Source organism: Parasteatoda tepidariorum, chromosome 8 (genome assembly GCF_043381705.1).
Source record: "Parasteatoda tepidariorum isolate YZ-2023 chromosome 8, CAS_Ptep_4.0, whole genome shotgun sequence".
NCBI classification, from domain to species: Eukaryota; Metazoa; Arthropoda; class Arachnida; order Araneae; family Theridiidae; genus Parasteatoda; species Parasteatoda tepidariorum.
In genome coordinates, this window is record NC_092211.1 from 72,013,121 (window position 1) to 72,037,440 (window position 24,320).

The 24,320-nt window shown below is 28.5% G+C and overlaps 1 protein-coding gene across 1 annotated transcript in view; it reads left to right on the plus strand.

The window, feature by feature from the left end:
* The window catches only part of LOC107448779 (Discs large 5), a 47,192-nt gene that overhangs the window by 2,340 nt on the left and 20,532 nt on the right, over nucleotides 1–24,320 (plus strand). Inside the window, exons 2-15 of the mRNA XM_043040969.2 lie at nucleotides 988–1,136; nucleotides 2,046–2,130; nucleotides 2,222–2,370; nucleotides 5,759–5,923; nucleotides 7,381–7,704; nucleotides 8,538–8,780; nucleotides 9,677–10,001; nucleotides 11,041–11,257; nucleotides 14,187–14,322; nucleotides 17,799–17,920; nucleotides 18,815–18,917; nucleotides 19,004–19,180; nucleotides 20,817–21,003; nucleotides 21,919–23,812. Of these exons, the coding sequence (XP_042896903.1) occupies nucleotides 988–1,136; nucleotides 2,046–2,130; nucleotides 2,222–2,370; nucleotides 5,759–5,923; nucleotides 7,381–7,704; nucleotides 8,538–8,780; nucleotides 9,677–10,001; nucleotides 11,041–11,257; nucleotides 14,187–14,322; nucleotides 17,799–17,920; nucleotides 18,815–18,917; nucleotides 19,004–19,180; nucleotides 20,817–21,003; nucleotides 21,919–23,812 (4,276 nt within the window). The remainder of the gene's footprint in view (nucleotides 1–987; nucleotides 1,137–2,045; nucleotides 2,131–2,221; nucleotides 2,371–5,758; nucleotides 5,924–7,380; nucleotides 7,705–8,537; nucleotides 8,781–9,676; nucleotides 10,002–11,040; nucleotides 11,258–14,186; nucleotides 14,323–17,798; nucleotides 17,921–18,814; nucleotides 18,918–19,003; nucleotides 19,181–20,816; nucleotides 21,004–21,918; nucleotides 23,813–24,320) is intronic.

The window sequence follows — 24,320 nt, forward strand, 5'->3', positions numbered from 1 at the left end:
GGTACGAACAGCAGAGCTCCCTTGAACCACGGAACCACTTTTAGAACACATTTCTCTGCAACCACGTGTTCACCGTAGGTAAGGTTTCTTCATGTAAGACATTTAAATTTTTTGTGCATGAATAACTTGTCAAATGATGGACAAATACTTTGTTAAGGCGACATCTTCTACTCCGTAACGGAAAGATGAAAATGAAACCAATGTCGGTAGAAACGGTCAAAACGAAACAAATACGGATATTTTTCAGCCAAATATGAAAAAGTAGATATAGAACATTTTCCATATGATGATGCAGCAAAAATATTCAATTAGAAGATGTGAANATGAAATCATAGTTTCAAAATATTCTAAGCTTTAATAAAGTTATTTTGAGAAAATATGTTTGTTACTTTAAAATATAACATAAATAGAATATAAGAAAAGTGTACAATTACTTTTAAAAATTTGTTCCAAAACTAGGCCTAATCACTGTTCTAAGCTACTTGATAAAACATAAAGTTTTGGAGCATAGTATTGCCATCACATCAATTGTAAAATGTTTGATAATATGAAATTCTTAAAGTTTGATTATTGTACTTGTGCTAAAATAAGATCAAAACCTTGAAAAAAAATATTTATAAAATGGTAGTAAGGGTTACAGTTACATGGAATTAGCCATTTGTATGCAAGAAACTAAAAAGAGAACCAGATAATCAATTTAACTTTGAGGATATTTGATCATTTGGCGTAAACAGTTATTTATGTGGAAATGCCTCTGATGACAGTCTCCCAAATTTGAATTGATTTATACTAATTCTCTTACTCAGATTCTTGCTATTGAACATCTTGTAAATAGAAAATTAAAAGTAATTATTTCAGCCTGCTGAACACTTATTCACTTTAAAAAGAAGGAAGAAATATTGGTTAAAATCTAAGTATATTTGGTACTTCCTTAATAAATGCATAATTTTAATTGCATAAGTATTTCATTTTTAATAATGATTTTAGGTTTAGGTGATGATGTAATTAGAAACAGCCCATCTTCAGCTCCTCAGTCCTTATGCTCTCATCAAGATATCGATTTATCGCAAAATATCAAAACAGATATCCACCTTGTTAATAGTGAAAGAGATGGATGGCGCCGTAGTCATTCTAAAGTATGTATTCTATTTCGTTTTACATGCTGTATGTGTTTTATAATAATAAATATTCATCTTAAAATATTGTCGTGCAAGTTATTTTTCTATGACTGTCTAATAAATTGTATTTCGCTAATGATTGCCATAATCTTGTTTCTTCATCAATTCATTCTGGCATTGTTCCAAACTAAAAGTAGAGTCAGCTGGCAAGAGTTTATTTAAGTGAAATTTGGTCCATTATGCTTCAAGATGTCTTTCGTTAAATGCTAATATTTTTCAATGTCTTAATATAACTATTTCAAAAAAATAAAATAATAATAATTTTATAAAAATATTGTAGTTGGTAAAAAAACAAAAAAATTTTAAACGCATTTTAGATTTTTTTTTTAAATATGTAACCGTCGTTGAAGAGCCAACCCTATTTTGAGTTTACACTATCAATATCTTGAGCGTAACCCAGAACACTAAGAAACTCCAGGATCAAGCATTGGAACCTAGCCTTCGTGGAGTGCTTTTTGATGAAACTAACCCACATTTTGTTACATGGGAAAGAAAACCCCCACAGTTTGCCCAATGGTAAGGGGATTGAGGATGCCACTGTGGATTATTTTACGTCAACACTGTGCAGCTAGGCCGTGAGAAATTTTTTTATCAAACAGCCACTGCTACGATTAGAACCAAGTCACCACATTAGGAGATGAACGTTCTACCCCCAGAACCACCATGGCTCCCAATTTTAAATAAATGTATTTTAAATTTTTTTTAATGATCAGCAATTTTCACCTTTTATGTGAAGCCACATTCAGCCATAAATTACACACCTCTTTAACTAAATAATGAATTCTCACTTTTTTTTGTTGATAATTTCCTCCCAAGATCATACATCGTATGAAACTTTTGTATTAAAAATAGTTAATTTTCTTACAGGGGGATCGTGATAATTCTTACCGAAGACTAACAACTAGTGGTGACAGCATGATTTCATCACTCAGTACCCTGAGTAAAAATACAGGTATTTTACTTTTTCAAAACATTTATTCTGTTTCAATGAATTTATCTATGCAATATGAACATTCTCATGCATGTACTTGTTTATTTTGTAGGTGTTAGTACCAGCGATCATTCTTTAAACTCTAGAGACTATGACAGTTTACACCAAGTCAATGATACACATCGATACACCACAAATGAATTTATTCACAAGCAAGAAATATCCCTGAGAGACACTGATTTCTATCATCCAAAGCCAAAGGTATAACAGTGATATTCAATTCTCTTATTATTTTACCAACTTTGATTAAAATTATGCTAAAAATTAACCCATATCCAACTCATAAATTTTTAAACTTATAAATGTTAAACAGGGTGCGTAGCGTTTTTAAAAAGTGCTTAAAGGTGCTTATTTTCGTTTGTTAAAAGCCCTTAAAGGTGCTTATTTTCGTTTGTTAAAAGCCCTTAAAGGTGCTTTTTTTCCATGGGTGTTTTAAAAAGTGCTTAATTTTCCCTTTTTTGAAATGTGATATTTTTCTTTACCTTGTTGATTTTCGCCACAAATTATGCAAAAAGACATTGTCCTATTCAACGTCTTCACAATTAATTCACCCCCATTCTATTTCGGCAAACCGCCGGTCTGTAGTCTTATGAAAACACCATTTGTTTTATATGTTTAATGAAATACTTGCGGGTCTGCTCTTGCGTATACTGAACTGGATTCAGTGGTAAGGATTTTTGACTCTCATGTGCAACCCTGCTGCATTTTGCAAGAGATACTCAATTTCAGGCGTCATTTTCCACCCTCTGTAATAGAATTTAAAAATCTCTCAAATTTTTGCTGATTTGCGGTTTTTCAGCTTTAAAAGTGCTCCAACCTTTTCCAGTTATTGAATTTTTGAAAATGTAAAATGAATGTTTGCTAAAAGTCTGCGATTGATAACAGTTTCAGTATGAGTTTATTGCCCAATATTCTTGTTGCTTTTAAAGAGCACATTGTTTTGCAATTTTATTCTTTCTTTATTTACTTTGGTGTGTCTCTGTTCAGTCTATACCATAATAAATATTAACTGAATAGCAAGCTCCATTATTAAATCATGGTTAATAACAATAGTAAATTTAAAAAAAAAAGAAATCTGTTTGTCTAGATCTGTCTGTTTTGGTTTGTGTTTATGTCAGATTTAAATCAATTATATCAAGTCTTAAGTTTAATTTTTTTATTATTTCGAGTATTTAACTATCATAGCTATAACCTATAATCTATTTTATTTGTGTTTAATCTCCTCAGATTTGTAAAAAATAAATTTTTTTATTTTAGTTTCATAGCTGTAAAGTTTTTTCTCAAAATATTTGTTGAGAGTTATAATTTTAATATTGTGAGGAAACTTTGTTGCTTCCTTCAGTAGCCGTCAAGGGTTGTATAGTGGAATATATGAATGTTCATTTGGGCCAATATTGAATGAATAAAACAATTACGTTTCCAGGAAATAATGTACAAATCGCTGAATGTAACTTTAGATTTTATTAAGTATAATTTGATTCAGAAAGTGGCCACATCTTCATCCAAAATAAGAAATCCCTTAAAGGGATGAAATAATAATACTCTCTTTTGAGAGATCATAAAGCCAGAACAACATTTCTGACGGTTAGAAAATTGAGACTGGGAGGCCCCNACAAGCAAGAAATATCCCTGAGAGACACTGATTTCTATCATCCAAAGCCAAAGGTATAACAGTGATATTCAATTCTCTTATTATTTTACCAACTTTGATTAAAATTATGCTAAAAATTAACCCATATCCAACTCATAAATTTTTAAACTTATAAATGTTAAACAGGGTGCGTAGCGTTTTTAAAAAGTGCTTAAAGGTGCTTATTTTCGTTTGTTAAAAGCCCTTAAAGGTGCTTATTTTCGTTTGTTAAAAGCCCTTAAAGGTGCTTATTTTCGTTTGTTAAAAGCCCTTAAAGGTGCTTTTTTTCCATGGGTGTTTTAAAAAGTGCTTAATTTTCCCTTTTTCGAAATGTGATATTTTTCTTTACCTTGTTGATTTTCGCCACAAATTATGCAAAAAGACATTGTCCTATTCAACGTCTTCACAATTAATTCACCCCCAATCTATTTCGGCAAACCGCCGGTCTGTAGTCTTATGAAAATACCATTTGTTTTATATGTTTAATGAAATACTTGCGGGTCCGCTCTTTCGTATACTGAGCTGGATTCAGTGGTAAAGATTTTTGACTCTCATGTGCAACCCTGCTGCATTTTGCAAGAGATACTCAATTTCCGACGTCATTTTCCACCCTCTGTAATAGAATTGAAAAATCTCTCAAATTTTTGCTGATTACGGGGACCAACTAAACATTGTCAATTTTTTTTCTCTATTAGTGATAGAAAATTTCATTTCTCTTGTTAATTTCATCGTTTGTGACGCACCATCGTCTTCGTCACTGTAAATAAAACCAGATAAAACAATCAATTGTCAAAAATTTGCCTACCCTGTCTAATTATGATATTTTTCAAAGCTCTTAAAAATATTTTTTGAGTGCTTAAAAGGTGCTTATTTTTTGTTGAAAAATTTGGTTACGCACCATGTAAAAGTAAAGCTAATCGGATTATATAGTTTTGATTGGCAGCATAATTTTGAACAATACTGTTGTGTTCAAAAAGAGTTCAGTGTGTTCTGTTTGCCTTGTTCAAAATTTATATAAGTAAGGTTTTTGACTGTATCTTTAGTTTTAGTGAGAGCCAATATAAAATAAACATGCAGGTTATATCAATACTGTCCTGTAGTAAATGATATTAAGTAATTTAATAACTTTATCAAAATGGTTTTTCAGCTTTAAAAATGCTTCAACCTTTTCCAGTTATTGAATTTTTGAAAATGTAAAATGAATGTTTGCTGAAAGTCTGCGATTGATAACAGTTTCAGTATGAGTTTATTGTCCAATATTCTTGTTGCTTTTAAAGAGCACATTGTTTTGCAATTTTATTCTTTCTTTATTTACTTTGGTGTGTCTCTGTTCAGTCTATACCATAATAAATATTAACTGAATAGCAAGCTCCATTATTAAATCATGGTTAATAACAATAGTAAATTTAAAAAAAAAAAGAAATCTGTTTGTCTAGATCTGTCTGTTTTGGTATGTGTATATGTCAGATTTAAATCAATTATATCAAGTCTAAGTTTAATTTTTTTATTATTTCGAGTATTTAACTATCATAGAACATTCTGTTAACCTATAATCTATTTTATTTGTGTTTAATCTCCTCAGATTTGTAAAAAATAAAATTTTTTATTTTAGTTTCATAGCTGTAAAGTTTTTTCTCAAAATATTTGTTGATAGTTATAATTTTAATATAATAATATTTTGTTATAATTTTGCTAATATTAAATTATTAGTGCCCCACTAGATAATTACTCTTATTGCAAAAACAATAAAACTATTAAAATCTTATTTGCATGTCAAAACTTTAATTCAAGTTGTCCATTTCTGTTTTAGATATAATAGGATGAATGTGTTATAAATATAAATGTGTTATAAATATATGGAAATTGAAATATTAAGAAATTCAGAAACTTTTACATTGTATCATTCAAGAATTTGTTTTTTTTCTTTTCCTCACCAATAAATTATTTGCTTTCATTTAGGCTTCTACATTAAAAATGGAAGATCAGCGTCATGAAACTATTATTTTAAAGAAGCAGTATAATGAACTATTAGCAGATAAACACCGATTGGAGCAAGAAATTGAAAGGTTAAAGAGATTTAGGGAAGAAGATCGTAAAGAAGTTAATGAACTGCAAAGACAGCAGGTAATACTTTATTTTCTTTAATAAATTCAGTTTTTTTTCACTCCATATATAAAATAGCTAAAATTTAAATTAATTTAAATAAAATACAGATTTATTTCTAGTTTATTTTTATTTTTTTTTGTCGGATAAGTAGCTTTATGTTGATGAGAAAAATATATTTTTCCTTTTATGTCTAATTTTGCTAATGAAGTAACAAGGTGAATTTAGGCTTTACTGAATAAAAGCAGAAAGACTGAGAAAACTTAAACCAATCCTCTGGATGATTATTTGATTATAGTTTGTTACCTTGCAAACTTAAGGTAGAAACACTGACCCATTCTTTCTTATTTTACACAGTATGCTTAGTTAAGACTGGGCCAAAGGCCCCTGCTTCAAAAAGCAAAAAGTTTCATTTTAGATTTAGTGGAATTTTTGAATACCCTTTTTTCAAAATTGTAATTTTTATATAGATGTATTGTATCTTCATATATCTTATTTCATCCGTGATAACGATATATAAAATTTTTTTTATTTTGGATTTATTATTTTTATTGGAAACTATTCGATTTTATTGTGCCACATATTGGTCTTTTGTAAAAAGATTGAATTTTATAGTGTTATGTAATGATTAAGAATCATTTAATGTTTAAATATAAATTTTAAATAAACTTAATTTCAGTCCAAATATTTTTTGAACAAAATATAATTGAAGAAAAAGCGCATATAATTACCATTATTATTTAATTATGCTTCCCCAAAATCATCATTATAGTACTAAATTCTAAGCGCATTTTCCCCCTAATACATACATATATATAATTCTTCGTTGCTAACAAAATTTCTAATTATTACATTGGGAATTAATTTTTGACAGACATGGTGGGTCCTGTTGCTTCAGTTGCAGTTGTTGAACTTTTTGTTTCACATTGTAAATTTTAGTTCTGATCTTTTTCTTTTGAATGCACATTGAAGTACAAAATCAACAAATAATTTGTATCAATTATAATTCCATGTTTTCCTCATAAAATTAGGTGTTTTGAACCAAGTTCTACATTGATGATTTGGAATTAAACATTAGTTTAGGCACCTGCAGTGATTTTGCTTAAAATCAAATTGACACAGATTGCATAAAATATCCAGCATAGTAAAAACATTTATTTGTGTAGTTAATGATTACTGTTACATAAAAAAAGAAGGGAAAAAAACAATGCATTAAGCTCTCTATAAATTTTAGGTTCATTAAAAGAAAAGGCATCAACTTTTACATTAATTCAATTATGTGGAATTTTTATTTTTCCGAAAAGATTAGGGTTGGCAAATAATGTTGTATTAATTTCCTATTTTTAATGTCATTAAATTAAAACAGTTCTAATTTTCTTTTGGGTAAGTGCTGGTTTTTAACGTAACATTTTTGGGGAAAATTGACTGTTCTCCATTTAGCAGTTGAGATTGTCTCATTGAATTTATTTATTTGCCAGGAATTGTTGACAGAGAATGGAGGAGATGCTGCTCATCAGTTGTACTTAAATGCTGTGAGAAAGTGTGAAGCTATGAAGGAGGAGTATGATAGTCTTCACAAAAGATATGCTGATCTTATGGCATCACATAGTGCCACAATATCCAAGTTGGAGGTTACTCAAGAAGAGTTGAGTTGCTGGAGGAAACGTTACGAAGATCTAGTTCATGAGCGTAATGCTGCTTTGCATGAAAGGAATGGCCTGCAACAGCAATGCACTGCTGCCATCAGACAGTGGGACAATGCTTTGCGAGAAAGAAATGAAGCTAGGGAACAGCTTGCAAAGGTGATTATCAAATTGCTTACGTTATTAAAGAAAGATAAATGTTTATTTTTTTGTTATGTTATCCTTTCTATCATGGAATTTGTCCTGTAAATTATTATATACCATATTAAATTTGAGACTTTTCACTCCATGAAGCAGCGTTTAAGAAAAGTATTATTAGTTCATGTTATAAATTTTCTGTACTTTAAATAATCTTAATTCATTTTCTAGCTCATTCATTCATCTTTTTTTATTTCATGTCCTTTTCCTCTTTTTTTTGTTTTGTTTTTTTTTTTTCAATTGGATGCTTGTTTAGCTTAATTTTTATCTTTAGTCTTTATTCATAAAGTTACATAACTTTTGTGTATTTACGAAAATATATGCTTAATGATGCTCTTTAAGAATTTGATAAATAGTTGCATTGAACTGATCATTGTTTTATTCATTCTGAGACAAATATTGGTATTTAACCTGCTTTGATATTCATTTTTAATTACTGCTTTGAAGAAATTGTAGATGTATTTTTGTTAGTACAATAGTCTTTTTCCATAATTCTTGATTCTCCATGATTTTTTTTTGTTTTTATTTGAAAATATAGTTTTATATATCTGAGTCCCTTTCTTTATTTTATTCATTTTAAAGACGTTAAAAATGTCATTATTTTTTAGATATGCTTTAAATATTATGTTTCTAAGTATAGATCAAACATATTTATTATCTATTAAATACTGAATAATATAAAATGTAAGAAAAAAAATTGTTTTTTATAACTCAAATAGGAAAATGAGGAGTAATTTTACATGTTTAAGCACATTTTGAATAAACTTTGTAATTCTTGAATGTACATTTTATAGGTGCAACAACAACGTGATGAAGCTATGAAAGAAATTAATCAAGCCATGGCCGTGAGGATCAAAGCTACAAAAGATCTGGCCAGACTGACAGAAGAAAGAAATGCTGCTGTGCAAGAATATTCTCTCATCATGTCTGAACGTGATACAGTGCATAAAGAGATGGAAAGATTGCAAGAAGAACTAACAGAAGCTCAAAAACGAGCAAAGAGTTCTGAGGGAACTAATAAAGCAACTACTGAAGAAGTAAGATATTTTTTTCCTAAATTATATTAGGGGGACTGGAAAGTAATGTCATTTCGGCGCATTAAATATTCGCTAGTCTTAAAAATCAATTATTTTTTTTCAATTCATTTTTCGATCCAGCATTGAAAGGTTGTTGCTAATGAAGGTGAATACATTATTGATTAAAAATAAAATCTTGATAACAAACATCAAATACACCGAAACTACATTACTTTCCTGACCCTCTAATACTATTCAAAGAATCATTTTACTTCTACAATCTTTTAAAATTTATAATTTTTTATTTCAATACATTTGATGTATAGAAATAAATTCAAGGTCTATATCTAATATTTCTCAATTACTATACTAATTGATAGGTATGAAATTAATGCATTTTAATACCTTTATTTCTCTTCAATACCTAGAACTTTAGTTTCCTTTTTTTGTGAATATTGAATTTTAAAATTTTATTAGCATTAAATTCATAATTATTTTAAGGTATACTTTTGCATTGTACATTATTAACATTTATAATTTTAAAAATCAATTTTTGAAACAAAAGAAATATTTATCGCATAGTTGTTAACTTTAGATTTGTAAGTGGCAATCCAATCGTCATATAAAAAAATTCTAAAGATGTTTGATTTTTTTTAATTTTGCATTCTGCATATTAAAACATTTTTATTTAATGATCTACTGGTCAGTTCAGTTTTGTTTCAGTATGAGAGCTTGACTTAGTTTGTTTTAATGAGAGCCTATCACATTGATTCAAAAATATGTGTTAATGCAGGAAAAAAAAAAGACATAAACAAAATTTTTATTTTAAATATAAGAATTTTGACTGTATATGATGATTTTGTTTTGCATGATATAAAATATCTTGAAAAAGCTTAAATTTTTTTGTTTAATTTTAGGTTGAAACATTAAGGCGAGAAATATCATCTGCCCTCCAAGATCGCGATAGGGCTCTTAAAGAGTGCAATGATTTGAGAGAAAAATACGGAGATTATGTTACTGGTCGAGAAGAAAGTCCTCGGAATAAAGATCGAAGAAAGTGTGAGCCTCATTGGGATTCTGTGGGAAGAGATATTTCTCGCAAAGAACGCGACAACCAGTGGGAGAACACTCATGATAATATGATCAAAACTCATGGCCAATGGCTAGATGATTTGGATCAAGCAAATTCAGAAATCGAGAGTTTAAGACATCAAGTGGAGAAGCTGAACACTGAATTGAATGGTTTGTATTCCTTTCATAAATTTAAATTACCAAAATAATATTTTTATTTTATTGGAAGCTCATTTATGAGATGCTTGTAAACGTACCAGTGAAAATATGTGCAGGGTAATAATATTTTACAGTTACTGGACCTTCAGATCAGCTACTAAATTTTCTTAATTTCTATCCCTAAGAGTAAATTTTCAAAATCTCTTTTTTTTTTTGCCTCATTTTGTGTGCAAATGAAAATAATTACAGATAATAATTAAAGTATGAAAATAATTAAAGTCTGACAACATTATTATTTTAAACTTCTTTTTCTAACACATTTCTTAATGGATATTTTTAGATTGATTCAAAAATTGGTAAAAATTTAAGGCTGATTCAAAAATTGGTGAAAATTTAAAGCAAATTTTGAGCAGATTAGATTAGTTTCTACATTTCAAAAAATAAAAATTTGAATTAAAAAAAATCTATATTTTTAACATGTTAAACTTAAATTGAAAATTTCTAATATTTTTTAGTGTCCACTTTTTCATTATTTGAAGAATTTTATTAGCTGACCATTTATTAAATATATTAAATCAATGATGTGGCTTATTCATTTAATTTTAAGCATATTATATTGAAAGTAACTAGTATTTAAAGATAAGTTTTCTTATCCAAACTAATTAAATTCATAAGTTTTTATTTTCTTTACTATACTTATTTTGTATTTTTATCTTTAAAAGTGAAAACCAAATAAAAGGTAATACATTCTGGTATTTGAAGTACTGAGAAATAAGGAAACAACATTTTCAAAAGACATGAAAGTGACCCAATTGCACATTATTTGACATTAAATCCCTAATTAAAGCTTACATAATTTCATAATTAATTTAGTAGCTTAAAAAGGCAATATTTCCATTTACGTATTTTATTGTCAAATGTCATTTTATCAAATTAATCTATTTTTACAATTTCTACTTTTCTATTATCAGTTAAATTTAATTTCAATTTGTAGCTAAGAAATTGCATTTTAATAATAAAAATTTTTAAAAATAAATATTACTTTTTACAGAGGCCCAGCAAGAAGCAGAAGTTTGCAAAAGACGTAGAGATTGGGCTTTTAGTGAAAGAGATAAGATAGTTCTTGAAAGAGAAAGTATCCGATCTTTGTGTGATAAATTAAGAAAAGAGAGAGACCGAGCAGTCAGCGATCTTGCCGAAGCGTTAAGGGATTCAGATGATGTTAAAAAGCAAAAGAATGAAGCTTCAAAGGAACTTAAAGAATTGAGGTATTTCTTTATTTAATCTAGTTCCCCTTTTTCTTATCGCCTTCCCTATTCCCTTAAAAAAAAAACTACAAATGTCCGTTTTTTTCTTATTCCTACCTTTGTTTTAGAAATTAATTTTTTTGTGTCAATTTTGATAATTTTTTAACTGGGTAGTTCTCTGCAAATAGGCTTAAAATATGTATCCATCTTCCCCTAACCCCATTATTTACATGTTAAGATAGACTCGTTTAGCACTGTTTTGCATTACGCTCTACTTTAATGGAACATATCCTACACGTTAAGCGGGGTCTTACTGTATTTCAGTTATATTTCATTTAGGATATTTCAGTTTTTTCTCTGGAAAGTTATTTGTTCAATATCTAGTTTGAAGTATTATTGAAAAAAAATTTTTTTTTGAAATAACTATTTTTTATTCATTTTTGAAACTACGAAATCTCATTCCTTCACCTCACCTTTTAAAATAAACACTTGTAGTGTTAAATATTATGTTAATTTTTTGGTCTTTAAATTATTTATTTAGCAAAAAAGTTTGAAACTCATAATAAATATCATTTCCTCACTCATAGGGATTCAGAATATTTCAGATGGATGGTATTATTACTTGACTAGAAGCAGTGCATATGTTTTTATACATTTGCAAAACAAATTTAATTAGATTCTGAAAAGTTTTTCAGTGTATTAAAAGAAACTGAATAAATAAATGGATGGTGTTTTCTACACTAGGGAACGCTGCAAGCTCGCGACTGCCTAAATTTCCGGGTTACTGTTTCAGTTGTATTTTAAAGGCATTTGGCATCATTGTGTTTTGAGATTCTTGCAAACAATGTATTTGATTACTTATTACTTATGTTTACAATGTTAACAATACTTGTGTTTGCAATACCAAAAGTGTTAACACCAACGTAAGACGGTGCACAGCTTGCAACACAAAACAGTAATAAACAAATGGAAAGAGGCCAAATCAAGACTGCCAAAAAAGCGAGATATTCAAATTCTAGCAACCATGTCACCTTTTTTAATAATAAATAACAAAATAACTGAAACAAATTTTCACTCCAAACTCCCCAGAATTACATAATAACATTAATATCTTATGAAATACGGCAGATTTGAGCTCAGAAATTATCTAATTTATTTCTTTTATTGAAAACAAAATTATCCGTTTGAAAACATCGCCTATCAGAATAGCATGTAATAAGCAGCTGCAAACTTTTTAACTGGAACTAGAATAGGTGCCGAGCTCGAGATTGTTATTGTTTACATTCCTATTGAAAACACCATCCATTAGATAAGTGTTAAAATGACACTCTCATTTCCTCACTTATCACTTCACACCTTACAGCGAGAGAAAAGCACTTTTGTAATTTGTAAAGTTAATTTAATTTCTAAAAATGTGTTACAATGTGCTCGAATTTTCTCTAATGAGATTGTTTAATAATATATATTGTCATTTTGATTACTGGTATAAGCTTCAAAAGCAAATAATGTTATCTTCTCATTCCTTCATCATGAGAAAATGACATTTTTGTGAGGGATTGATTCTTATGTTTTTAAAGACTAGTTAAAAAAAATATTTTTGTTTCACTTTATTAGTTTTTAAACCAGTTGAGGACAGACGTATATTTAAATATATTCATTAATATTATTATTTTAAACACATTTATTAATAAAATTATTATTCCCACAAATGTTATCTTTTCCTCACATTAATAAAAACATATAATAATTTCAGTATTTCTTTTAAATATGAAGCATGACTGCTCTGTTTTCCTTGTCCTGTACCTTTTCCTGTATCTTATTAAGAAAAACTAGACATTTCTGACAACAAAAAAAAAAAAATATTCTTATTGTCACTACCTGAAAATAGCATATTTGTAGAGAATGAACCAAATAGTAATGTAAAATTATTATCAAATTTTAATTCTTGCATTTACTTTTTTGTAGTTTTTGTAAAAACCAATGCTAATGATGTTTTAGACTAGGCTGTTTCACATTTGGAAATTTCATTTACTGTATAACTTTGCTTATATTATGTAATATATTTGCATGCACCCGTTTTATATCATAATTGTGGTATTCTTGTATTTTGTAGTAGTTTATACAGAGGTTTTTACTCTGTTTTTGAATAATAAACTGAGTTAACTAGCAAAAGGGGAGGATAATGTGTGTATTTTGTCTATTTCAAATTGCATAACAAAAGATGAATATGACAATCGTTTCTGGTTGGCTAATTTTAGAAATTTTTTAAATCATATCTTCATAGCTGCCAACTGAACTGGATTTTTAAGTACTGGTCTACTGGTTTAATATAAATTCTCCCGGTTTTTGAACATTTGAGAAAATTCCATAAAATTGAGTGAGTTTCCTTAAAAAAAATCCCTATTGAAATAAAATTTTTATACAGATTACTGTTTGCTTATTTATTTAAGTAAGTGTCACTAATACAGGAAGCGAGCCTCATTTATAGAATTCAGTTAACTATCTCTATCTTTGATGAATTAAATATCTGTAATTGGCAAATCAGACCAAAATTATGAATAAGGATGATATATAACATTTTAAGATAATTTAATATGAAACCATAACTGGAAAATATTGTAGTTTTTCTATTTTGATGGCTAAGAAAATCCCTTAAATTCCCTATGTGTAAAAGCATATTTTGCAACAATTATCAGAAAATTTATGTATCGTAAATTGTACTGGATTTTTTCCTATCAGTGTTGGCAGCTATTTTGCTACTTGGGGAAGTCTTTTTTTTCTTCTTACTTTTAAATCTATAACTGTTATATCTGTAATTTATTTTTGTATTTAAGGTGCACATTATATCACAGATTGTACAGTAAATTATTTGTTGTAAATTTATTAATCCTGAATTTAAATATTTTCTCAAGCCATCTAATGGAGAGTGAAATCTTTAATTTATTTGCAGAGAGAAGATAGAAGCACAGTTGGAGAAAGAATCCAGAATGAAACAACTTAATTCAGTTGGGAACAATCATAGTCGAGACTCTGCAATTGATGCAGATATGCAAGAGTGGGATACAGAGACTGTTGAAGTAGCAATTGTAAGTTTAAATAATGTTTATTTTTATTTATTTGAAGGTTGTTGTATCAAAGTGTTTTATTTAATGAAATTAATTACAATTACTTGAGAAAATAGGTTACTTTTGTTTTNTTATTGTTACTACCTGAAAATAGCATATTTGTAGAGAATGAACCAAATAGTAATGCAAAATTATTATCAAATTTTAATTCTTGAATTTACTTTTTTGTAGTTTTTATGAAAACTAATGCTAATGATGTTTTAAACTAGGCTGTTTCACATTTGGAAATTTTATGTACTGTATAATTTTGCTTATATTATGTAATATATTTGCATATATTTTTGTAACGTTTCGGCACTTCTGTATGGCATGCGCCCATTTTATATCGTAATTCTGATATTCTTGTACTTGTAATTTATGCGAAGGTTTTTGCCCGGATTTTGAATAATAAACTGAATTGACTGGCAAAGAAAGGGAATAATGTATGTATTTTGTTTATTACAAAGTGCATAACAAAAGATGAATATGACAAATGTTTCTGGTTGGCCAATTATGGAAATTTTAAATTTTTTTTAATGAAAAACATTTTGGTACATGGGAAAGACTATTTTTGTTTTGTTCTTTTCATAATCTATCATTTTTATGTCTGACATATCTGTAATTTATTTTTGTAATAAAGGGGCACATTATATAACAGAATATGCATTTTATTATTTGTTGTAAATTGATTAATCCTGAATTTTAATATTTTCACAAGCCACTTAATGGAGAGTGAAATCTTTATTTGCAGAGAGAAGATAGAAGCACAGTTGGAGAAAGAATCCAGAATGAAACAACTTAATTCAGTTGGGAACAATCATAGTCGAGACTCTGCAATTGATGCAGATATGCAAGAGTGGGATACAGAGACTGTTGAAGTAGCAATTGTAAGTTTAAATAATGTTTATTTTTTTATTTATTTGAAGGTTGTTGTAACAAAGTGTTTTATTTAATGAAATTAATTACAACTAATTAATTAAATATGTTACTTTTGTTTTTGTTTGAAATTACACAAAGAAATTTAGTTAAAATTTGTTTCTGGTAATATGACACAAAAACTAATTGATATTTTTTTAATAGGATTGTTAAAAAATATGTTTACTTCTTTGAAACTATTCAATCAAGATTAACTTATTTTTAAACCTGATTCATTATAAATTGATTGCTAAATTGGTGGATTTTTTTTGCTGTAATTAATGCACAAAAATTGCATTTTGTACTTTAATTTTTATGCATATATGATACGAAAGAGTAATTATCCTGCTGTTAAAACTATATTTTGTCTATGATTCCTATTTACTTAAGCTATTACAGCTTAAGTAATTCATCCAAACAGTCCCATTCCATTTCCGGATGTCCATTTGCATTGGAAACGGTAACTCTCTATTTTCTGGACAATTTGTAACATTCAAAATAAATTAAGCTATTTTTCAGCATTTATTTGTTTATGTTTACACTTGTGGATCTGTTAAAGAAAAGTGTATGAAATTGGTTGTAGGAAATAGACATAATTATTATGATCGATATATCATATTTTTTTTTTATCCAATAAAATATTTTTATGTTTGTTTACCTTAAAGACCTATCACCCAGAAAAATGTATTTTCCGAACTTGTCGTAGTCCCGTTGATTACGAATATGGAACTTTCCACTGTTTAATTATTTTTAGCAATTATTTGTTGTACCAAGACCCTTTCCTAACTACTCCTGCCTAATTATTTTACATTTTTGTTCACGTTTGTTTCCCTATTCAGATCTTATAAGTCTGAGTTGTATGTAGAAGATAGTTAATTTATTGTTGAAGATAGTTAAAATTATTCTTTTTTTTTATTATTTAGAGAAGTTAATTGTATTTTACCATCCGTAAATTTTTCATTTATATTCTATTTGTTGTGTGGTTTTGTATTGCTATTTTTTATGTCTTATTAAAATAACTCTTCCATTCTCAGAATTTGTAAGTAAAAGATTATTTAGCACATTAGGTATGCCAGTAGAGCTAGTATAACTTTCCAGCTAATATAATAGTTCACACAGAGGATGGATTTTAAATGTTATGTGTTTAACATTGTAGTAAGGGTGAATAATAGAGTTGCATCATCTTATTGAATTTATGAGCTGAGACATTCATTAATGCCATGCTGAGCCAAACGTGTTATATAGTATAGAGTTTTTTGTGACTGTAAAAGTGGGGTTCTATTTTTGCTATAGACCATAACTTAGCTCTAGCAAATTTGCATGTTGCATAATCTATTAGAACCTCTGCTGGTGTTTTTTCCTAATTCTTTTAAATACACTGTTACTCATTACCTAAACATTTTTTAATAACAGACATAGGTCTTTTAATGCATGGAAATGGAAAGAGAAGCAAAATTTTAAATCTACAAATAATGAACTATCGCAAGATTATACAGACTTGAGCTTCTTTTACTGATTAGAGTGATTAAAATTAAATAGATTTAACTATTGATCAATTGCTATTTTTATAATATTTTTTCAAGTTATATTTAATTTGATATTTTTGTTATCTTATTAATTAATTTATAGTGTAAAAATTTTCCTTGTATTACTATTCTAAAATTGTTTAGCTACTAAGGTAAATGTTAACCTAACTGTTTTAGAGCCCTCAAACGATTTTTATTATACAAAATAAATATGTTATTAATGGAGTCAATTTTTATTGTGTGCTATGCCATAGCATTTGGGATAGTTTTAAATACATGTATTCTTTGTAAGGGACAGGCAGAAGTCTAAAGCTGCACACAAGTAATTTTTAAGGAGTTAATTTTTTATACATTAATTTTTTGTTTCTTAAAATATTCATTGGTATGAATTTTCATGGATAATTTGCAAATACTGTAGAACTTTAATAAAAAATCATTGTTTCTGTTTTCTTAAACTTAAATTTTTATTTGATTTTTATACATTGTATTCCTCTGTACCATATTTTTAAAACTTTCACAGATTTATATGATTGTATATGAAATTTGCTATTGAAATGCATAGATTTAAATGTGTATATAATTTTTATTATTAACATATTTGTATCTCAAAATTATATATTTTTGTATAGAAGACTTAATTATTCTTAATCTTACACAATTAAGTTGATAATCACTTCTAATTTTAGTGTGCTATTGCAGATTTAATGGCAACTTGCTGCTACATGCTTTCAACCATATATGTGCTATTAGCTTTACTGGGATTTCTTTTGAGAAGGGAAAAAAATCTAGGATTTTACTTCATGCATTTGTTTTCCGACTTTTATTTTCCTCATATCTCTTCTCTTTTTCTATATTTTTCTAAAAATAATTTTTTTTAGTGCATGGCATGTATATAAAAGCTATACTTTTTGCTGTTTTAAGCAGATGTAGCCCTATAAAAGCAGTTTTCAGTTTTTCCTGAATAATTTGTAGAGTGTAGCATGTAAAGATATATTTCAAAATAAAAAATGATTTTAGAACTTTTCTTCGGAGGATGACCTTGGACTTGAGCTTGGAGGAGGAAAAGGAGAAGGCCAGAATGACAATCACCTCTACATCAGAAGCATAACCAAGGGAAGCAGAGCTGAAGGAAAATTAAAGTATGACTATTGCCGTGTCTCTTTATTTCATTCAAAGTTTTATTTAAAACTTATTCTTCAACTGCTTATATTCCACCACTTATTTAATACCTGAAAATTGAGTACAAAAACGCTCTCAGTTACCTGTTACATGACAACTTCCAGCAGTCTTTAAATGAAATTTTCAAAGCAAGTACTATATATTTTATACATTCAAGCACCACTTTGTTGTTTACAATTGACATTTTTTAATATTTTGTCTCTACTTCAACAAATTGCTTATGAAATCAAAACATAAATCAGAAAAATAAGACTTATTTTATATTATAAAATGTAAAAAAAAAATTCTTATTTTATCTCACTCATGTTTTATAAAAATAAGACTTACGATTTATCTGTAACTACTATGCTTTTGTAGTCGAAATTAGTCTTACGGTTGAGTGATAAACATTACAGTTTTTGAGAATTTCCATAATACTCTGTTTAAAATGATTTTTTCTCCCTTAACTCGAAAGAGATATAAAATTTTGCTGTTTGCAACTAGTCAACAATATTTTTTTATACTCCGTAAACAATTTTTAAAGCTATGAATTAAAAAACAAAAAAGCTTTAATTAAAAACAGGAAATTTAAAAAAAAAAAAAAAGCTAAAATATAATCTGCCCTCTTCCACCAAAAAGCTGTTTTGAAACTTAATCTTCTCTTCTTACAGAGAAGTAAAAGAACATAAATTCAAATCTGAAATGCTGTGATTTAAAATTTTTAATGGTTTGAATTCAGGTTAATAAAGGCAATAAGGGCTTAAAAATTAAGTTAGTGTTATAAATTATTACCTATAAAAACTATTTCTTGTAACGATTTATGTTTTTTGTCATTTTTTTTAATAAGTTTTTAATTTTATTATTATTATTTTTAGAATTAATGACTGCATCATGAAAATTAACAATGTTGATGTTTCCAACATGGACAGAAAAAATGCAATTGAAGCCATTAGAAACTGTAGTGGTAATGCTTTATTGGTAAGAACTATGTCTCAATTATTTTCGTAATATATTTAGTCCTATTGATACTATAAAAGATTGGTAATTAAAAAATATTTTTTTAGGTTATTAAAAGGCGGAGGTTAACCAATAGCCGTGGAGTGAGTAATGTGATATTAGGCGTGCATGGTGGTAAACATCATGGGCTTGCTATTGAAAATGGAATTTATATTAGCCGTATTACACCAGGTTCAGTTGCTGCTCGAGAAGGATCGATTGCTGTTGGAGACAGATTATTATCGGTCTGTTAATATCAATAATTTGTTATTATTGAAATAACATATGAATGTAACATACCTATGATTACATATGAATATAATATTCTTTGATATAATTTTTTTGGAGTAACTAGCAATTTTTGTTGAATATCAAGAACAAAAGATGTATTAATATGAAGTGTCTTGGGTAAATATTATTTGGAGGTGTGCTTTTATTCTAGTATGACACAAAATATTAAATTACTTTTTTAAAATTTAAAGTCATAGTTATGTAAGCAATTTTTATTTATTTAAATGGATTATAATTATTTCTTAATAAAAATATAGATTACATGGCTCCTAGTTGTCCTGATTTCCCTGATAAAATTTTTTTTGTCCTGATCTTCCTAATTTTTCTACAAATTCAGAACATCCTGTTCTCTATGAATACAAATGTAGATTTGAATATGATTGATTTAAAGAACAGGGAGATTAGTGTTTTCAATCTAAAGTCTTGTTTTAAAGTCTTATTTTAATAAATAATTAGTTTAAATCACAAAATTTTGATAATTCAAATTTAGGATACGTCCACTAATTATGTACAGAGTTTCAAGTTTATAGCATTTTGCAGGATTCAGTGTTTCAAATTTTTTACGGAATTCAATAGTATTACGAAGAAGAAAAAAATCTCAAGTAACAATTTTACATTATCAAACTTTTATGATGATAAATTCAGGGGTCATTCACTTATTACTTTAAAAATTACCAGTTCCAATCAAATATACAATATCATGATTTTTAAATCGTGAATTGAGGGATCTTACACTAAGTTACTTTAGTACAAAAATCATGAGTAACATTTTTTTTTTAGATCTTTAAATACCTACTTAAAAATTATTTGATTAAGGAAGTTTTGAACTCATTTACAAACTTATATTAAATATTGATTTGAGTAAGTTTTAACTAATTGTACTGTTTTTAAAATTCTGTTTATTTCTCAACTGTAATGAATTGTTTTTGCTGAAACTGTAATGAATTTTCTAGTGTTCTATTAATAAAAATATCCTTGAAACTGTTCTAAACAAGATAATTCTAAAATTAAAAATAGTATATTTTATTATTCTTTTGCAATAAAATTTGTATTTATTATACTCGAGTAGAGAAAATTATCCCTTTTTTTTGTTTTGAAAAAAATTTAGATTTATTATAATTTTCATTCTTTTAAAAGATATTTTGTTAATGAGAATGTGAAATTGAATCTTTCTAAATTAGAATTTTTTTTTTTAAATCTTTATATGCTAACTTCTTATATTCCTTTTTCATATATAATTTAATTGAAAATGAAATTTTAATTCATTTATTTGATTTTTAGTTTTTTTTTTTCATTTTAAGTTTTCAATTTGAAATTTAATAATCTAACTGAAATTTAAAATTTTTATAGCATTCAATGCTTGATATCCCTTTATTTATGTATTCAATCAAGCCAAAAATTCTGATTTTTCATTAAATTTTTTATTTGTTTTTTAAAATGTTTTTTGCTTTACTATCATTAATAAATGAACAGGAATATTTTACATAGCCTGAATGTCAAGAATTTTTGACATAACCTTCTTCATAGTAAAATTTTCTTTTGATTTTTATAATGATTATACTAAACACAAGCTTTTACGTCCAATATTAGGTCAATGGAAAATCTGTAGAAAGTGTCAAAACTGTAGGAGACATGCTAGACTTGGCTAATTCAACATTAACCCTCCAAGTAGCTAAATGTATACCATGCCCAAACTCACCTCCAAGTTCTGTATCAAGCTATCAAAACTCTGATATTTTAAGTGATAAAAAGAAAGGATCTACTTCAAATAGCTTTGGTTTGTATTGATTTTTTCTCATTTAAAGTTTATTGTTACGTATTTTTTTGTTGAAGGTATAAAATTTTTTAGAATTTTGTTTAGTAAGAAATTTTAGCTTCTTTTTTAGCATCAGCTGAGTATTTTATTTTTCATCATAAATCCAACATTTTATTGTTATTAAATTTTAATTAAACAGTGATTGTGCTGTATGTACAATTTTGGATTGTCGTTTTCAAGCTGCTCTAAGTAATATTTAAAATATATCTTTTCTGAAATATTACAAGGTGTTTGTGCAAGGAGTGGGTTTCTGTATACTTTAATTATTTATTAGATTTTTGGTTACTAATTTCTAGAATTTCTGTATCTCATGGAAGCACTGAATGGATTTCTGTATAATATGATTTTAGTGAGTTTCTGTTTAGATAATCTGCATATGCGCATCGATGCTTTAATTTTCTTAAACAAAGTTTTAAAATAAAAACAAAATGTTCATGCATTAATTACTTCTACTTTTTTAAAAAAAAGAAAAAAAATTTAGCTGAATATTTTATTTTTATAAAGGTAATAAATCTACAATTTGAAGGTAAATTTTTGGCCAGACTCTTAAAGTATGAAAAAAATCTATATTTCATAGTTATTACAGATTATTTAAATGGGAAAAGTCATAAAAACTGGACTTTTATCCTTGCATATAAAGCCATTTATATGAGCTCTCTTCTAATAGATTATTCATTTAGTGTTAAATTTTTTTAATTTAAATGATTTACTATTAGTTTCTTTTCCATATATCCTATAAAGTCATTAAGAGTTTTAGTTGTAGAATCCTATTCTCATTGTACGTTAAATAACTCATAATAGATTTTGAATTTTTTTTTTAGGATTTAAATTGTTTATTTTCCTACACATGAAATTTATGTTGCATTTTAATTTTAGGAAGAGACAGTATACCATCCTCACCTGAAAAAGAGGCCCTTCAAATATCACCAAAAAAGCCTACTCTATATGAGCACGAGGGTTCGAAATCTCTGAAATCAAACACTGTGCAATCAGATCATTCAAGGAAATCACCTGATTCATCACCTTTATCTCCAATCACAAGGCGACGAAAAGCTGCATCCGATGATAGGACAAGATATCCTTCCTCTCAGCCTACTTTACTTGATCGAGCTTACAATAAGATATTCGGTGAAAAGCGCACATCAAAGGATAAGAAAAACTCACCTACTACTCAGTCTCCTTTATTAGGTCATGATGAGGAAGATCCAATTGCTGAATTAGATTCAGTTCTTGAAGTTCATAGTAGAATGTTAAATAAGGGCTCCAAAGAAAGAAAACCAGATAAAAATGGTGGCACTTGGCCAAAATATAAGGGACCTTTAATTCAGTATAACGAAGTTGGAACTGTTTCTAGATGTCCTAATCGAAAGAAATCTGAAAGAAAGTCACTTGCAGCAGTTAACAAGCAGTTCAGCCTTTATGATCCTTCCATGCAATGCAATTCAAAACAATCATCAGAATCTCATCCAAATCATCTGTTAGATGATTGCAGTGACAATGAAAATAGTGGTCTCTCTGTATCTATGCAAAGTGATAGAATTTCTGTCTTTGTGGATTGCCAGCATGGCCACCAGACTTCAAATTTTTCAAAAAAATCAAGTATTCCTATAATTTCACCAAGTGCTTGCACAACTCAGACTTCTAGCTCAGGGTCTTCATATGCTTCACCAGAGATTACCAGTCCCCATAAAACAATATCTGGACAGAGCAATGAACAACTTACAGATATCAGACCACCATCATATAATGGAAATTCCAGCGCTAGTTCATTATTGGACTACTCGGTTGTTTCGGCATATCCCAATAAAGATGTTTTAGAGTTTTATAAAAACAGAAATCGATCTCGACCACGATCTGCTTTATTTGGTGTCTCAGATTCAGATTGCTTAAGTTCTCTAGAATCAAATGCATCTAGCCAGTGTAGTAAAAACATGTTGAGCTTGGGTGTAGATAGAACTTCTTTTAGTCATTCAGATGGTATACCATTATCATTTTCTTCACCCGATAGGCCTCTGAGTGCTCATTCCGCACATATGTATCCCGTAACAGTTCCTACGAGCCTCACTGCTTCTGTCATTAGTCCAAGCTTACTTCGTAGTAGTACTCCTTTTTACACTTTAAATACAGGACAACGTGGTATTACTCACTCTCATCACACTCATAATCACACCACTAGCACTCATGGTAATGCACTCGTAGTATCTCCTTTGCCTTCTGCTGCTAGGTATTCATCCCCTCCTGGTCTTTCAGTCTACACTTCAAGAAGTGGAGATTCACTGTTAAGTGTATCTGTAACAGAGTCCATGCTCGTCGATCGCTCATTTCATACACATCCAGACAGTGGACGATACTCTCTCAAAGACAGTGGTCGCCACAGCTTCTCTCCGTCTCCTTCACCATGTCCTTCTCATTATAGCTATTCAAATCCATCCCCAACACAAAGTATTGATCTACATTACCACCACAGTTCATCCTGCCAAACTCCAAAAAGAGTTGTTCCAGCTCATGCTCATGTCCACACTGTTTACAGAGACGATTCTTACAGTCCATCTGTTGCAGATGGGTTATTAACCTGCCATAAAAGAAATCAGCGCATTCGAATTCCATCAAATCCAAGTGTAACGTCTAAGTCCTCAGCTGGTAAAGTTTCCAGTAGCTCAATTGAGAAAGCCTCATCTGTATCAGAACGTAGCAGTCCTTTACCTCCGTTTACAGTTGAGTGGCTTAATCCTGACGGATCGCAAGCCTCAGTAGAGTACAGGGGAAGAACGTAAGCTCTATTTTTAATAATATCTCAGCTTTATTGAATGTTAATTTGCTAAAGATTTGAATTATTAAGTTCTTTAATATTTTTAAGTAATTGGGAATAAAATGCTATACAGAGTAAAGCATTCCACCAATAGCCTGCTGTGGACCAGGGGGATCATGGAGGATAAGGTTCCACTAATTCAAGACCAGCGGCATAATTGTGGTCAGCTCTGCTCACAGGCCGCCTTTAATTCCCAGACAAGCTGGTACTCATTGACTTGAAGTTGGGTGGTCTTCAAGCCGCCACTGGGAATCGAACCCCAAAGTAATGCCCCAGTGCCTTAACCACTGAGCCATCTTGGCTACAATATTTCATAGTTAGACTTAATTAAATTTTAAATATGCATTGGTAGTATTCTCTTTAAAAAAAATTTCTTCTGATAATTCTGTAATTTTTATGTTTTATTCCAAATTGAAAATTTTATCAATTTCTACGATTGTGATGAAAATTTCAAATATTACAGATTTTT